The sequence below is a fragment of the Salmo salar genome, chromosome 06 (genome assembly GCF_965601325.2).
Source record: "Salmo salar chromosome 06, fSalSal1, whole genome shotgun sequence".
Taxonomy (NCBI): domain Eukaryota; kingdom Metazoa; phylum Chordata; class Actinopteri; order Salmoniformes; family Salmonidae; genus Salmo; species Salmo salar.
The window spans coordinates 14687022-14705375 of NC_138296.1; the positions used below are offsets into that span (position 1 = coordinate 14687022).

Here is an 18354-nt window from a genome sequence, read left to right on the forward strand (position 1 = left end):
AGTCATCCTGTCTAACCGTAACCAGGTCAAACAACAGCAGGGGAAATGTGCAACATTATCATATAACCTAGAAGTCATACTGTCTAACCCTAACCAGGTCAAACAGCAGCAGGGGAAATGTGCAACATTAACATATATCCTAGAAGTGTCACACCCTGATCTGTTCCACCTGTCTTTGTGCTTGTCTCCACCCCCCTCCAGGTGTCGCCCATCTTCCCCATTATCCCCAGTGTATTCATACCTGTGTTCTCTGTTTGTCTGTTGCCAGTTCATTTTGTTCGTCAAACTTACCAGCGTTTTCCCCTTGCTCCTGTCTTGTTCTAGTTCCTGTTTTCTAGTTTTCCTGGTTTTTCGACCTTTCTGCCTGCCCTGACCTTGAGCCTGCCGTTCTGTACCTTGTCACACCACACTGGATTATTGACCTCTGCCTGCCCTGACCCCGAGACTGCCTGCTGTTCTGTACCTTAGGGACTCTGATCTGGATTACTGACCCCTGCCTGCCCTTGACCTGTCGTTTTTCCTGCCCCCTGTTATAGTAATAAACTTGTGTTACTTCTACACTGCCTTCTTCTGGGTCTTCTCCTAAAACTGCTTACAGGGTAAAGGCGTCAGCAGGCTTCAGTTCGGCTGAACTCGGCTAGCCGAACTGAACCAAAAAATTGGCAACAGTACTGTTTGTCCATTTTGAGATGCCGTAATCAGTATACATTTCCTCAAAATAGTCAGAATTATTCTAAGATACTGGAACTCAAGAAATCTGTCATTCATTTTGCCATTTTTTCATAGACCTTAGTCGTGCAATTTTACATCTAACTAAGATTTTTGGTGCTGTATTTCTCAATGAAAACTCTTGCATGAAGTGAGTCATCGCTCGTTGAATGACAACAAAGACTTTATTGAAAAATCCCTACTGTTGACCAATCACCGACAAAGGGGTGTAGACTTCGGCTCGAAACATCGGCTTGCATCCAGAAAAAATATTTGTGCATGAACAGCCAAAACAACCCTCACCAAAGTCCAAAACAAACAACAACGTCACAAAATGTCATCATAATATATGCACAAACTCTTCCGAACTGTTTGGGCTGGGAAGCATGCGGACACCTTATGAAAACCAAGTAATTTTATAGTTTGGGTGAACTACCCTTTGAAAGTGAAATCTCTGTATCAGAGTATCCATACAGACAATGTTAGTGAGTGTGTGTGTCCTCTTAATCAGTGACAGTGATGTTATTGTGTTGGCATCCATCAACCAGTGATATCTGTGTATCAGTGTTATACATGTGCATAGCTTGTTCTTGGTCACAGCCTCCTGCTCTCCAGCTGGAAGTCCGCTTTCTGCTTCTGTTTCTCCATCATTGTCTCCAGCTCTGTGGATTTACGGACATCCTAATAGAAATGGAGAGAGAGAGAGAGAGAGTCCGAGAAAGAATGGAAGAAATACAGTCGGTTAAGGAGCAAGTAGAGTTACTTTGCTAACGTTAAGGAGCTAGTAGTTACTTTGCTAACGTTAAGGAGCTAGTAGTTACTTTGCCAACGTTAGGGAGCTAGTAGTTACTTTGCCAACATTAGGGAGCTAGTAGAGTTACTTTGCTAGTAGAGTTACTTTGCTAATGTTAAGGAGCTAGTAGTTACTTTGCTAACGTTAGGGAGCTAGTAGTTACTTTGCTAACATTAGGGAGGTAGTAGTTACTTTGCCAACGTTAGGGAGGTAGTAGTTACTTTGCTAACATTCGGGAGGTAGTAGTTACTTTGCCAACGTTAGGGAGGTAGTAGTTACTTTGCTAACGTTGGGGAGCTAGTAGTTACTCAAACCCTGGTCCAGTGACTGTCAAGCTAACACCCTAACCATTACACCAAGAGGTCTGAACCTCTTTTTTAAAATATTTTTTTATTTCACCTTTATTTAACCAGGTAAGCTAGTTGAGAACAAGTTCTCATTTACAACTGCGACCTGGCCAAGATAAAGCAAAGCAGTGAGACAGAAACAACAACACAGAGTTACACATGGAATAAACAAGCTTACAGACAATAACACAATAGAAAAAAAGAAAGTCTATATACAGTGTGTGCAAATGTCATGAGGAGGTAAGGCAATAAATAGGCCATAGTAGCAAAGTAATTACAATTTAGCAGACTAACACTGGAGTGATAGATGAGCAGATGATGATGATCAGATGATGGTGTGTAAGTACTGATACTGGTGTGCAAAAGAGCAGCAAAGTAAATAAAAACAATATGAGGACGAGGTAGATTGGGTGGGCTATTTACAGATGGACCATGTACAGTTGCAGCGATCGGTTAGCTGCTCAGATAGCTGATGTTTAAAGTTAGTAAGGAAAATGTAAGTCTCCAGCTTCAGCGATTTTTGCAATTCGTTCTAGTCACTGGCAGCAGAGAACTGGAAGGAAAGGCGGCCAAAGGAGGTGTTGGCTTTGGGGATGACCAGTGATATATACCTGCTGGAGCGTGTGCTACGGGTGGGTGTTGTTATTGTGACCAGTGAGCTGAGATAAGGCGGAGCTTTACCTAGCATAGACTTATAGATGACCTGGAGCCAGTGGGTCTGGCGACGAATATGTAGCGAGGGCCAGCCGACTAGAGCATACAGGTCGCAGTGGTGGGTGGTATAAGGCGCTTTGGTAACAAAACGGATGGCACTGTGATAGACTGAATCTAATTTGATGAGTAGAGTATTGGAAGCTATTTTGTAGATGACATCACCAAAGTCGAGGATCGGTAGGATAGTCAGTTTTACTAGGGTAAGTTTGGCGGCGTGAGTGAAGGAGGCTTTGTTGCGAAATAGAAAGCCGATTCTAGATTTGATTTTGGATTGGAGATGTTTGATATGAGTCTGGAAGGAGAGTTTACAGTCTAGCCAGACAGCTAGGTATTTGTAGTTGTCCACGTATTCTAGGTCAGAACCGTCCAGAGTAGTCATGCTAGTCGGGCGGGCGGGTGCGGGCAGTGAACGGTTGAAAAGCATGCATTTGGTTTTGCTAGCGTTTAAGAGCAGTTGGAGGCCACAGAAGGAGTGTTGTATGGCATTGAAGCTCGTTTGGAGGTTAGTTAACACAGTGTCCAAAGAAGGGCCAGATGTATGCAGAATGGTGTTGTCTGCGTAGAGGTGGATCAGGAAATCACCCACAGCAAGAGTGACATCGTTGATATATACAGAGAAAAGAGTCGGCCCGAGAATTGAACCCTGTGGCTCCCCCATAGAGACTGCCAGAGGTCCGGACAACAGGCCCTCCGATTTTACACACTGAACTCTGTCTGCGAAGTAGTTGGTGAACCAGGCGAGGCAGTCATTTGAAAAACCAAGGCTATTGAGTCTGCCGAAAAGAATACGGTGATTGACAGAGTCTAAAGCCTTGGCCAGGTCGATGAAGACAGCTGCACAGTACTGTCATTTATCGATGGCGGTTATGATATAATTTAGTACCTTGAGCGTGGCTGAGGTGCACCCGTGACCAGCTCGGAATCTGGATTGCACAGCGGAGAAGGTACCGTAGGATTTGAAATGGTCAGTGATCTGTTTATAAACTTGACTTTCAAAGACTTTAGAAAGGCAGGGCAGGATGGATATAGGTCTGTAACAGTTCGGGTCTAGAGTGTCCCCCCCTTTGAAGGTGGGGATGACCGCGGCAGCTTTCCAATCTTTAGGGATCTCGGACGAAACAAAAGAGAGGTTGAACAGACTGGTAATAGGGGTTGCAACAATGGTGGCGGATAATTTTAGAAATAGAGGGTCCAGATTGTCTAGCCCAGCTGATTTGTACAGGTCCAGGTTTTGCAGCTCTTTTAGAACATCTAGAACATCTGGATTTGGGTGAAGGAGAAGCTGGGGAGGCTCGGGCAAGTAACTGCGAGGGGTGCGGAGCTGTTGGCCGGGGTTGGGGTAGACAGGAGGAAAGCATGGCCAGCCGTAGAGAAATGCTTATTGACATTTTTGATTGTCATGGATTTATCGGTGGTGACCGTGTTGCCTAGCCTCAGTACGGTGGGCAGCTGGGAGGAGGTGCTCTTGTTCTCCATGGACTTTACAGTGTCCCAAAACTTTTTGGAGTTAGAGCTACAGGATGCACATTTCTGTTTGAAAAAGCTAGCCTTTGCTTTCCTGACTGACTGTGTGTATTGGTTCCTGACTTCCCTGAAAGGTTGCATATCACGGGGACTATTCAATGCAATTGCAGTCCGCCACAGGATGTTTTTATGCTTGTCAAGGGCAGTCAGGTCTGGAGTGAACCAAGGGCTATATCTGTTCTTAGTTGTACATTTTTTGAAAGGGGCATGCTTATTTAAGATGGTGAGGAAATTACTTTTAAAGAACGACCAGGCATCCTCGACTGACGGGATGAGGTCAATATCCTTCCAGGATACCTGGGCCAGGTCGATTAGAAAGGCCTGCTTGCAGAAGTGTTTTAGGGAGCGTTTGACAGTGATGAGGGGTGGTCGTTTGACCGCGGACCCATAGCGGATGCAGGGAATGAGGCAGTGATCGCTGAGATCCTGATTGAAAACAGCAGAGGTGTATTTGGAGGGCAAGTTGGTCAGGATAATGTCTATGAGGATGCCCATGTTTACAGATTTAGGGTTGTACCTGGTGGTTTCCTTGATAATTTGTGTGAGGTTGAGGGCATCTAGCTTAGTTTGTAGAACTGCTGGGGTATTAAGCATATCCCAGTCTAGGTCACCTAACAGAACAAACTCTGAAGATAGATGGGGGGCAATCAATTCACATATGGTGTCCAGGGCACAGCTGTGAGCTGAGGGGAGTCTATAACAGGTGACAACAGTGAGAGACTTAATTTTTTTAATTAGAAGCTCGAACTGTTTGGACATAGACCTGGTAAGTATGACAGAACGTTGCAAGCTATCTCTGCAGTAGATTGCAACTCCTGCCCCTGTGGCAGTTCTATCTTGAAAATGTTGTAGTTGGGTATGGAAATCTCCAAATTTTTGGTGGCCTTCCTAAGCCAGGATTCAGACACGGCAAGGACATCAGGGTTGGCGGATTGTGCTAAAGCAGTGAGTGAAACAAACTCAGGGAGGAGGCTTCTGATGTTAACATGCATGAAACCAAGGCTTTTTTGATTACAGAAGTCAACAAATGAGAGTGCCTGGGGACACGCAGGGCCTGGGTTAGCCTCCATATCACCCGAGGAACAGAGGAGGTGTGTAGGATGAGGGTACGGCTAAAGGCTAGCAAAACTGGTCGTCTAGTGCATTGGGGACAGAGAATAAAAGGAGCCGATTTCTGGGTGTGGTAGAATAGATTCAGGGCATAATGTGCAGACAGGGGTATGGTGGGGTGTGGGTACAGTGGAGGTAAGCTTAGGCACTGAGTGATGATAAGAGAGGTTGCATCTCTGGTCACGCTGGTTATACTGGGTGAGGTCACCGCATGTGTGGGAAGTGGGACAAAGGAGGTATCTAAGGCATGTACAGTGGGACTAGGGGCTCTGCAGTAAACTAAAACAATGATAATTATCCTAAACAACAGTATACAAGGCATATTTACATTTCAGCGAGACATAAAGCGAGGCATAAAGCAATCACAGGTGTTGATTGGGAGAGCTAGCTAAGTCAACAACGGGTAAGGCAATAACAGCTAATCAGCAAAGACAACAACAACAGGTAAAATGGTGATGATTGGGCAGAGATGGTCGGTTAACTACACACAGGGCCTGAGTTCGGGGCTAGGGCCGACAGATAAACAAAGGTAAACAAAGTGGAGTACCGTGATAAATGAACAGTCCAGCAGGCATCAGCTATGTAGTCAAGTGATCATAGGGTCCAGTGTACAGCATTAGATGGAACAGGGAAGCAGCGGGGTAGTCGTTGCTACGCTAGCACGCGGGAGACACGGCGTTTAAAGTTAGCAGTCCGGGGTAAGTAGAAGCGTCTGCTCCATCTTCCAGCAAAGGCCGGTTGAAGGCACAGCTAATGGAATTACGTCTGAGGACCAGTCGTGGTGGTACGGCGGGGCGCCGTTTCGATGAAAGGACCGGGCCAGATGGCGAAAGAGGTATTGTAGTTGTGGTAATTTCGTTTGCTAGCCAGGAGATGCGCCTGGCTCAGGGCTAGCTTCGGGGCTGGGTCACTCAGTGGCAGCTAGCTAGCTGTGATGATCAATGGTCCAGGGTTTACGGCAGGAATCTGGCATTGTAGTGGAGAAAAACAGTACGAGGCTGGTAGGTATTGTCATGACGTTGGCCTGTGGGTAAGGTTTATGACCCCCCCATAAATACCTTTCTCCCTTCCCCTCTCTTTCTGACCCTACTGAAGGACTTGAATAGCCTGTGTTAAATGTAGAGAGTCTGGGAACGTCAAACAAATGGGGAAAAGGAACCATATTTTGGTAATAAAATCAGTTGGAAATATGCTTGGGAACGTAATGAGTATGGATGTCAGTTCGGTTGTCATCTGAGACATTATGCCTGATGACAGGACGACATAAACTGTACCTGAGAAAGTATACACTCTCTAGTTATCAGAGTCACATGGAATTGTTATGCAATTGAAATGTTTGATATTGAAATTGTTTGTTAGGATCATTAAATGTAATTTTAGCTTCCAAATGAGAGAATTGGGTTTTCATAAGGAAAGTGCCCTGCTTGATCAGTGGCCCACCCCTGTGAAGAGACAGGGGTTATAAACGATGAAACACATCCTTCCCCCTCTCCACTATACAGTGGGGCAAAAAAGTATTTAGTCAGCCACCAATTGTGCAAGTTCTCCCACTTAAAAAGATGAGAGAGGCCTGTAATTTTCATCATAGATACACTTCAACTATGACAGACAAAATGAGAAAAAAAAATTCCAGAAAAATCACATTGTAGGATTTTTTTATGAATTTATTTGCAAAATATGGTGGAAAATAAGTATTTGGTGAATAACAAAAGTTTATCTCAATACTTTGTTACATACCCTTTGTTGGCAATGACACAGGTCAAACATTTTCTGTAAGTCTTCACAAGGTTTTCACACACTGTTGCTGGTATTTTGTCCCATTCCTCCATGCAGATCTCCTCTAGAGCAGTGATGTTTTGGGGCTGTCGCTGGGCAACACTGACTTTCAACTCCCTCCAAAGATTTTCTATGGGGTTGAGATCTGGAGACTGGCTAGGCCACTCCAGGACCTTGAAATGCTTCTTACGAAGCCACTCTTTCGTTGCCCGGGCGGTGTGTTTGGGATCATTGTCATGCTGAAAGACCCAGCCACGTTTCATCTTCAATGCCCTTGCTGATGGAAGGAGGTTTTCACTCAAAATCTCACGAGACATGGCCCCATTCATTCTTTCCTTTACACGGATCAGTCGTCCTGGTCCCTTTGCAGAAAAACAGCCCCAAAGCATGATGTTTCCACCCCCATGCTTCACAGTAGGTATGGTGTTCTTTGGATGGAACTCAGCATTCTTTGTCTTCCAAACACGACGAGTTGAGTTTTTACCAAAAAGTTATATTTTGGTTTCATCTGACCATATGACATTCTCCCAAATGCTCTCTAGCAAACTTCAGACGGGCCTGGACATGTACTGGCTTAAGCAGGGGGACACGTCTGGCACTGCAGGATTTGAGCCCCTGGCGGCGTAGTGTGTTACTGATGGTAGGCTTTGTTACTTTGGTCCCAGCTTTCTGCAGGTCATTCACTAGGTCCCCCTGTGTGCTTCTGGGATTTTTGCTCACCGTTCTTGTGATCATTTTGACCCCACGGGGTGAGATCTTGCGTGGAGCCCCAGATCGAGGGAGATTATCAGTGGTCTTGTATGTCTTCCATTTCCTGATAATTGCTCCCACAGTTGATTTCTTCAAACCAAGCTGCTTACCTATTGCAGATTCAGTCTTCCCAGCCTGGTGCAGGTCTACAATTTTGTTTCTGGTGTCCTTTGACAGCTCTTTGGTCTTGGCCATAGTGGAGTTTGGAGTGTGACTGTTTGAGGTTGTGGACAGGTGTCTTTTATACTGATAACAAGTTCAAACAGGTGCCATTAATACAGGTAACGAGTGGAGGACAGAGGAGCCTCTTAAAGAAGAAGTTACAGGTCTGTGAGAGCCAGAAATCTTGCTTGTTTGTAGGTGACCAAATACTTATTTTCCACCATAATTTGCAAATAAATTCCATAAAAATCCTACAATGTGATTTTCTGTAATTTTTTTTCAAATTTTGTCTGTCATAGTTGACGTGTACCTATGATGAAAATTACAGGCCTCTCTCATCTTTTTAAGTGGGAGAACTTGCACAATTGGTGGCTGACTAAATACTTTTTTGCCCCACTGTATAAGCCTTTGACGAAAAGATAACCACATGTTCCAGTACGTGAGGTCTGCAGCCTCTACGTTAGAAGGACACACGTCAAGTACAGAACTAAGCCAACCTCGGCGTGAGCTTTGGTGGCGAATGGTATGAACTTTGAGCTTATTCACTACAGAAGTGATACATCCTAGCCGTTGAGTTAGCAGCGGCCGCTGTAGACGGGGGCTAGGAAAGGACGGACGACGGATCCAGTCTAACAGACGGACGAAGATACCACCACGTATCCAATTTACCACCAGAGACATTCTTCCGAGGACAGGAAGATCTGTTGGCCAACCCGGCCAGCATCTATGACCAATCTACCGAAGCGCAGCTCAGAGTAAATATTTATTGCATTTTCCTTTTCCAAATGGGCGGTAATTTAGAATGCATAAGATAATGTATTTACGATAGCATAGCTGCTGTTTCTTTGTTCCTAAATCTTTCCGCTCTTTCATTCAAGCCCAACCCCCTTTCCTTTGTGTAACCAGCCATCATGTATGACATCATTTGTATTCGGTGTATTTGTAATTCTGTGTGATTAGTTTAGGTATTTAGTAAATTAAAAAATTAAACCCAATTTTACTGTGCCTTCTCCACTTGTTAGCAAGAGTATACTCTGCTTCCTAAGAATTTAACATTGTTCAATGATCCGAAAAGGGTCTGAACAGACATATTTGGCGCACCCTGTGTGGACTCTAAAACTAGGCCGCACGTTTGGGTAATTTCGACATATGACGCCCCGTGCGAGGAATCTAAAATAGGATGACGCTTTCATTTTGATTCAGCCTATATAAAATTGATAAGCAGATTACATAATATACCAAGTTTATTATATACATTATGGGAATTGTAGACCGGAATTATTGGTGCGTGTGTGCTCTGGAGAATCGCCTCCGTGTTGTGCTCTGACGTAGTCAGTGGGGAGCTTAAACTATACAGTTCTGTATGAGGGCTGATAAAGCTATCTGAGAAATAGCGCGTTTGGCCAAACGCTGGGCTATTTCTGCCTCGCGCGTTTCAGACGCGTGTTTGCTAGGTCATTATTAATTTCTCGAGCGGGGACAAAGAGCCAGCCGATTGAAATTTAGGAGAGATTAGCTTGACCAGCGATAAGTATCTCTCTGTCTCTCTCGCGTTTCGATGCGAGTAGACCACGGTGCATTTCGTTGTTTGCCGCGAGTTCCGGTTAAAACATCGTCAAATATCGCCGAAAAGGGTTTGAACATAATACGTTATAAGTAAAACCTTTCCCTTGCCAAGGGAATCCTATGTTGTGCATTTTTCAGGCATAAAGTAGCATTAGCTTGCTCGATGCTAAGCTAACAAAAGGGAAAACAGCCATTTTGTTTTGTGCCACATTGTAAATCCTCCGCCTCGCTGAACGGAAGTCCCGCCCTGGGTACTTCCGCTTGATTTCAGCGTGTGCCAGCAGGGACCTCTGAAGAGTCACCAGTACTTTCCTTCAAGAAGAATTAGTCAGGTGACACTCAAGTCGTTACTCATGATATCCAGACGGATATCGATGTCTTATCCAATTGAACTAATAAATGAAATTGCCAGATTTACATTCTCAAGTGGATCTTTTAAATAATATCCTAATTGATGAGTTTTCTAAATGAGACATAGTAATCTTTTTTCCACATTAACCTAGATGAATAAACCTCTCAGGTTAATTAATAACCTGTTAGGGCTAGGGGGCAGTATTGACACGGCTGGATAAAAAACGTACCCGATTTAATCTGGTTACTACTCCTGCCCAGTAACTAGAATATGCATATAATTATTGGCTTTGGATAGAAAACACCCTAAAGTTTCTAAAACTGTTTGAATGGTGTCTGTGAGTATAACAGAACTCATATGGCAGGCCAAAACCTGAGAAGATTCCATGCAGGAAGTGGCCTGTCTGACAATTTCTTGCCCTTCTTGATTATCTCTATCCATTACAGAGGATCTCTGCTGTTACGTGACACTTCCTACGGCTCCCATGGGCTCTCAGAAGGCGGCAAAAAGCTGAATCGTGGCTTTGCAGGCTCTGGTTGAAAAAAAGTAGCGCGTTTGGGTAGTGGCTGGTTACAGTACTGTGAGACTCAGGCGCGTGCCCGTTTACCTAAACGCAGATTCCCGGTCGGAATATTATCGCTTTTTTACGAGAAAAATGGCATAAAAATGTATTTTAAACAGCGGTTGACATGCTTCGAAGTACGGTAATGGAATATTTAGAATTTTTTTGTCACGAATTGTGCCATGCTCGTGACCCTTATTTACACTTCGGATAGTGTCTTGAACGCACGAACAAAACGCCGCTATTTGGATATAACGATGGATTATTTTGGACCAAACCAACATTTGTTATTGAAGTAGCAGTCCTGGGAGTGCATTCTGACGAAGAACACCAAAGGTAATCAAACTTTTGTAATAGTAAATCGGAGTTTGGTCAGAGCTAAACTTGGTGGGTGTCTAAATAGCTAGCCGTGATGGCTGGGCTATGTACTCAGAATATTGCAAAATGTGCTTTCACCGAAAAGCTATTTTAAAATCGGACACCTCGATTGCACAAAGGAGTTCTGTATCTATAATTCTTAAAATAATTGTTATGTTTTTTTGTGAACGTTTATCGTGAGTAATTTAGTAAATTCACCGGGGGTTTGCGGGGTATGCTAGTTCTGAACGTCACATGCTAATGTAAAAAGCTGGTTTTTGATATAAATATGAACTTGATTGAACAAAACATGCATGTATTGTATAACATAATGTCCTAGGTGTGTCATCTGATGAAGATCATCAAAGGTTAGTGCTGCATTTAGCTGTCTTCTGGGTTTTTGTGACATTATATGCTAGCTTGAAAAATGGGTGTCTGATTATTTCTGGCTGGGTACTCTGCTGACATAATCTAATGTTTTGCTTTCGTTGTAAAGCCTTTTTGAAATCGGACAGTGTGGTTAGATTAACGAGAGTCTTGTCTTTAAAATGGTGTAAAAATAGTCATATGTTTGAGAAATTGAAGTAATAGCATTTCTAAGGTATTTCAAAATCGCGCCAGGGGGTTACACTGGCTGTTGCGTAGGTGGGACGATTTCGTCCCGCCTAGCCCAGAGAGGTTAAAGTTTAAATCCCAAATAGCCTATACAGGTTTGATTTATCATTAAAATTGATCAATCAGTAAAATGTGGTTTTTGCAAAACCCATTCAGTAATCCAGTACTGACAGAAGTCCCGCCCCCGCGGGAATCGCATGTGGCTTCGGCCCAAGGAAGAAGTGTACCATAGTGGGGAGTGTTCCCAACATTTGAACTACTGTTTACACTTATGATATCCAATCAATGGAGATTGTATGGATTATCATCTCATTCAATTGAATAAGTTAAATTGTTGAACATACCTTAATGTTCTTGCAATCAAATGAGACACTTTTAAACTTCCCATATTAACCTGGATGAAGCAACCTCTCAGGTTAATTCAAGTTTAATACCCAGATAGCCTACCCAGGTAGGATTAATCATTGGCATTGATTAATTAATTAAATTTGCTTTTGCAAATTCATTCACGTTAAACTTCCACATTACTGGTACACTACTGATGGTTCGTCAACATCTATGAATAGATTAAACTTGTCTTTGCAGCTTCCAATGAATTCCAAACCCAAACATTGAAAAAAAAATAGGAACATTTTTCCTCAAAATTTTTCTAATAATGTGCAAGCTACCAAAGGAGGTGGTCACCACTCCTCCGCTAATTAGTGAACCTCCACCCATAAAAGGATTGATCTCTGACCTCAGCAGGGATACCAACCCTAATTATGACATTAGCGAAAACACAGCCGAAATTGCGAACGCTCTCCAAAATCAACCATCAAACACAGGCTTTGTGACGGTTCTCTCCACTTTAGCACTTATGTATTGCCATCAAAGGTTGGCATCGATCCAATACCACAGTGCACAGCTGAAGCACGTGCAAGACATGGCTAACATGAGGGCACAGGTGGAGAGAACTGAGCAACTATTGACAAAAGCAGGAAATGAAAACATTCTGCTAGTCGAGGAACTGCGTTTGAAATCGGAACAATTAAAAGTAATTGCAAATACTTATGACGATGAACGAGCACAAACTCTCCAACAAAATCATCGTCTGCAGGAACAACTCGATTTAGCCAAAACTAAATGCGATGTAGTCCACGCCAAACTAGATAAATCTGTCGAGGTATCTACAAACAGGAACGTGCAATTTGAAAACATGCAGGCAGTTTTGTTGAACGTTACTCAAGGTAACAATGTTCTACTCCAAATTCTGCAGACCAAAGACGATCAGTTGATGAACACAATGACAAAGTTGGATGACAAATCAGCAGAACTTATTGAAGTTGCTGACCAAATGAATGATGAGAACTCAGGTGATGAGGATGGAAATAATGATTTCTAAGCAAGCAGAGGAAATCTCATCACTGAATCTCTCGCTCCGTATTCGAGACCTCTATCTGCAAACCATGACAGATAAGTTTGAGACCGAAAGGAGCAGGTGTGACACTCACGTGTCCAAAATTGGTACTCTAAGCGCTCAAGTGGACTCTGCAATGCAGCAGAAGACCACCCTTAGGTACCATCTGGAGGAAGTCCAGAATGGTCACGCTCTACAGCATGACTACCCATCCAAGCAACCGGAGTCCGGTACTCAAAGGAGTGAAGACGATAGGTTTCAGACATTGCCTCCATCATGTGTCCCTCAGTCTTCTCCTCTTGGCCATTCGGCACTGAGTAATATGGAGCCTCTTGGCCAACAAAGCCAAATCTTGGCTTCTCCTCTTGGCCTGTCGGCCCCAATTTCTCCACAGGATGAAGCCAACCCTCTCCGCCCGCTTGGCGCGGAATACCTTGACAAACTCGTCAAGAATTTCCCCACCTTTGACCCCGTTCCAGGTCAGCCAAACGATACTGAGACGTTCCTAGCTGACACAGAGGACGCGTTGGGTGGCTACCCGAATACTACGGGTTCTGACAGGGTTTACCTGTTGAAGCGAACGTCGAATAGACACGTGACGAGGTTCATTCGCCTACAACAGCAACACGTGCTAAATGACTACGCTAAACTTGCCACAGCTTTGAAATTAGAATTCAGTGGTTCTGCGACTCGCAAACACGATAGCTCACTGGCTAACACGGTCAAACAAGCTCGGAACGAACACCCACAAGCTTTCTATCATAGGCTTCGTTCAGCTTACTTTGGCCTACTCACGGAAACAGGAATGGAAGAGCTGTTACCATTCAAACAAATGTTTCTGTCGAACATGTATTCCACCTTCATTACCTACTTGGGCCCTGCAGCCCACGTTGGCTTGCCTATCTTACAACTCAGAGAGATTGCAAGCACAGCTTTTGAGGCATCAAAAGCTCGCAACGCTAAGAGCCCTGACAACTCGGTTTTGAAGTTTGACCAGGAGCACTCACTCCAGTTAGAGGGTGCATTATCAGGTATTGGAGCGTCGAGAGCTGACGCACAACAACAGTTTCTACCACGAAACCATGATTCCAATAACCGCCGCGGTCGAAATAACTGTAAAGTACGTCACCTTCAAAGCGACTACCGCAACAATCGACCTGTTCGCTACGTTCCTGCACCCAACCCACACAAAGTGTCAGAACACAAGGGTAACAAAGGGTTGAAGGACGATCAAAACGTAGACCAATGTTCTCCAGAAGTTCCACTACGTGAAGAACTAAAGCGAGAACAATTTGAGAAAAGGGTAAAAGATAAGTCACAAGGACTAGACGGGGAATTACCGGACACCAGGTCCGCAGAAATTAACACCCATAGCAAGGACGTTAAAGTTCAAATTTCTCGCGCTCTCTTTCAAGACCCTATCCAGGGCCCGCCTAATCAAGAAACAAGCCCCCGGGCTTTGTCTGTAGACTCTGATACAGAAGTTAAGAAGAAAAAGGTCAAACGCTTCGTTAAAGCCAAGCCCACTCAAAATCGGAAAAGTCAATCTGCTTCCACCTTGAACAGAAATGGCACATCACGTCGTTGCGAACGACCACTCCACTTTGTGGGGAATATGTCCACTAACCACGAATCTAAACGGCCATACCTGGAAACAGTCCTGGAGGACTGCTTAACTTGTCATGCGCTAATTGATTCGGGTGCGACAATATCACTCATCTCTCAAACATTGTTTGATGATCTCAAAAGGGCTTTGAAGCCAACTAAACGTTGGTTAAAAGTGGAGCGATGCGAAACTACACTTCGAGGGGTCACTCAGACTACCTCGCCTCTCACGTTGAGAGTCATGCTGAAACTACACTTCAAGGACGTATCGCTCGTTCAGCCTGTGTGTGTTACCAGCCTCGAAACTGTACCCCTGCTACTTGGAGCAGACTTGATGGATCGGTTACTCCCATTGATGGATTGGAAAACCAACCAGGTATGGTCACAGGCCACAGTGCCTTCTCCACTGACCACACTGTCTTCCCCTAACGCTAACTGCAACGCAGTCATTCACGAGGGGTATCTGTCGAAAGCACCCCTTGGGAAAAAGACGTTTAGAAACCTCTTGGTACAGAATCCGATCCAAGGAGATATTACGATATCTCGACACATTCCATCAGCCAATCTGATTGACCATTCTTTTCATGATTTCGAGCCAGCTGTCTCTGTGAATGAGCAACTTCCCTCCTCCTTGCAGTCGTGCAATACGGTAGTTGAGATGAACTTCTCTTGCCCTTCAGACACTTCCGCAAGCACTGCGGCCGTCTCAGCAAGAAAAACATTGATGCGCAGAGTACACTCTGCTTCCGATGATACACCTTCTGCTTTGTTGGGGACTGTCACCCCTTACAATGACACTAATGGCGTCAGTCCAGCAACTGACCCGATGACTCCCACTGGTGAAACACTTTGCGATATCACAGACCGATATCCTCGTCTCAGTTTGCAGGTACTGAAGAGGTTGCCACACGCGGACGCGGTGGTGACTGACATTCCTCGACAGCCACTGAGTGCTTTGAAGCACAAACACCAGGAGATTTGGTTGAAAGGTTACAGCCATTCTCATAATAATGCGGTCACTGACAACTCGTACATAGGGTCTGAACTTTTCGTTTGCTCCTCGGACACCAACACCACCCACTGGTGGGGGGGTCCCGAGATGCAAAGGGTGGGAATAGTAGCCCAGATCCATGATGAGCCTCATCGAGGCCGGTGGGGGGGTCGAGACTACGGACAACACTGTACGAGGCCGCCAGAGCATAAATCAAATCTAGTTGTAAACTCCCCTATGAGAACAGTGAGGAGCAGACAGGCCCCTAGACGGGGATTATCTTAGAACACATCTAAGATAGTTCTGAGGTGTACCACACTGGTCGTAAAGGAAGTCCAGTGGACTTGTCCACCTCCAAAACAAATGGCAACAATAATCATTCCTTGCCATGTGTAGGTTCAACTACAATACAACTAGTAATATGCTTCAATCATGTGTTCCGGTTGATAATATTTCAGAATAAATTGGTAGGACAACTGGACCCCTTGAATACCAGTACCAATACCACAGTCAGTCCAGCAACACTCAGTAAGAGGATTAGTAACCTCACAAGTTAAATTGCTATTGATAATAGCGACATAGGAGTCACTCAGAGTGCAACACGGGTCAGGGAATCTCCATTGCACTCTTCCAATGGTTAACATGCCGCTAATAAATAGAACCCTCCGTTCAGGAGAAAAGGTATTAGAAGTCATGAACCATGATCACACCACGTACGACTGGTCTAATACTTAGAGTACTTCCGTCGTGAGGTTAGCTCCTCCGTGGATAACATAGCTATGAAATAGACTTCATACCTACCGCCACTACAATAGTGGAAGACACCGTGACTTGTAGAAAACTACTACAGACTCCCTTGACACCAATTCTGACTGACCTCCAGGCATTGACCTGAAAATTACCTGACTACGTCAGACTCATTCTGAACAAGTTGTAATCTGCCAGGATACTTGGTTTTCTTCCCTTGACATGCGCGATTGTGTAAGCATAAACGCACATGCACAACGGAACATCCAATTAGGATTTATGCTAGGATCACTTAAGGGTCCAAGCAAAATACCAGCCTTAGTAAAGTTGAACATTTACTTCTAGGCCTTTGTCTCTACAGCACTCACCAGTTTTCTAACCAGAAGTCCATAGGTCATCCCTGTAGACTGCCCAAAACTAGTGCCTTACAGCTGTAGACTTATCATATAGTTGTCAACTTAGGATAGTACCCTAAGCGCCGCCCCGCAAATTAGGAAAGCCCTAAATATGACATTAGACAATGCCATGATAGGGTCATTTTGCCAAGACCATGGACGTAGATAGAATACAGTCCAATTAGATGATTAAGGTGGCATAACTATATTTTGTTTTGTTTATGCTTTCATTCATTTTGTTTCATTTTCTTCGGCACATAGAAAGTGATAAAGCCATAAACAACTCCCCCATACAACCATCAGTTAGTGCCACAACGCCGCTCATTTGGGAGGAAATGTAATGATATATTTCATGAGTGTGTGTGCGTTGTTAACATCTGCCTAAGTTACTGCCCAGATATTCCAGTCTGGACGACCAGACGACGGGTCCGGAACGGCGATCCCTATCCGGACATCCGCTGCCGAGCCATGGAACGGACTTCTTCATTTGCAGAGACCCTACCCGGGTCGACCACCAGAGGGGGGACTGCAATAGCAACCACCAACTGGACATCTGCTGCCCAGCCTTGGAGCGGACTTCTTCATTTGCAGTCACCCTACCCGGGTCGACCGCCAGATGGGGACCACAACGATGATCCACAACCAGGACAACCCACGTTCATTTTTATGTTGGTTTACAACATGCAGGTTAATCGCAAGATTGAACCCAACATGGGGGGACTGTCATGACGTTGGCCTGTGGGTAAGGTTTATGACCCCCCCATAAATACCTTTCTCCCTTCCCCTCTCTTTCTGACCCTACTGAAGGACTTGAATAGCCTGTGTTAAATATAGAGAGTCTGGGAACATCAAACAAATGGGGAAAAGGAACCATATTTTGGTAATAAAACCAGTTGGAAATATGCTTGGGAACGTAATGAGTATGGATGTCAGTTCGGTTGTCATCTGAGACATTATGACTGATGACAGGACGACATAAACTGTACCTGAGAAAGTATACACCCTCTAGTTATCAGAGTCACATGGAATTGTTATGCAATTGAAATGTTTGATATTGAAATTGTTTGTTAGGAGATTAAATGTAATTTTAGCTTCCAAATGAGAGAATTGGGTTTTCATAAGGAAAGTGCCCTGCTTGATCAGTGGCCCCCCCCCTGTGAAGAGACAGAACTAAGCCAACCTCGGCGTGAGCTTTGGTGGCGAATGGTATGAACTTTGAGCTTATTCACTACAGAAGTGATACTTCCTAGCCGTTGAGTTAGCAGCGGCCGCTGTAGACGGGGGCTAGGAAAGGACGGACGACGGATCCAGTCTAACAGACGGACGAAGATACCACCACGTATCCAATTTACCACCAGAGACGATAGCATAGCTGCTGTTTCTTTGTTCCTAAATCTTTCCGCTCTTTCATTCAAGCCCAACCCCCTTTCCTTTGTGTAACCAGCCATCATGTATGACATCATTTGTATTCGGTGTATTTGTAATTCTGTGTGATTAGTTTAGGTATTTAGTAAATAAATAATTAAACCCAATTTTGTATTGCTGATTCAACTTGTTAGCCAGGGTTCGTGAAGATAGCCAAGAATTTACAACTTTCATTATGAGACTGAAAATAAGATAAGGGTTAATATTGACTGCTATCGATGTAAAATATGACTAAGTATTTTAAGAGTTTATTCGGAAGATAACGGCTCTATAAACGTTCTTCCGTGGTGCCCCGACTTTCTAGTTAATTACATTTACATGATTAGCTTAATCAGGTAATATTAATTACAGAGAAAGGATTTTATAGGTTAGCATGTCATATCACTTAATCCGGCATAGCCAAAGACAGGACAGTATTATCCAGGCTAAAAAAACAGCTAGTGCCTGAGCAGATGGTAA

General features: G+C 44.3%; 1 protein-coding gene across 1 annotated transcript in view; it reads right to left on the reverse strand.

Moving 5' to 3' along the window:
* Positions 1 to 855: 855 nt before the first annotated feature.
* Positions 856 to 18354, reverse strand: part of LOC106606273 (epidermal growth factor receptor kinase substrate 8-like protein 1) — a 47599-nt gene continuing 30100 nt past the window's right edge. Inside the window, exon 15 of the mRNA XM_082976079.1 lies at positions 856 to 1389. Coding sequence (XP_082832205.1) covers positions 1303 to 1389 — 87 coding nt within the window. The 3' untranslated portion in view covers positions 856 to 1302. The remainder of the gene's footprint in view (positions 1390 to 18354) is intronic.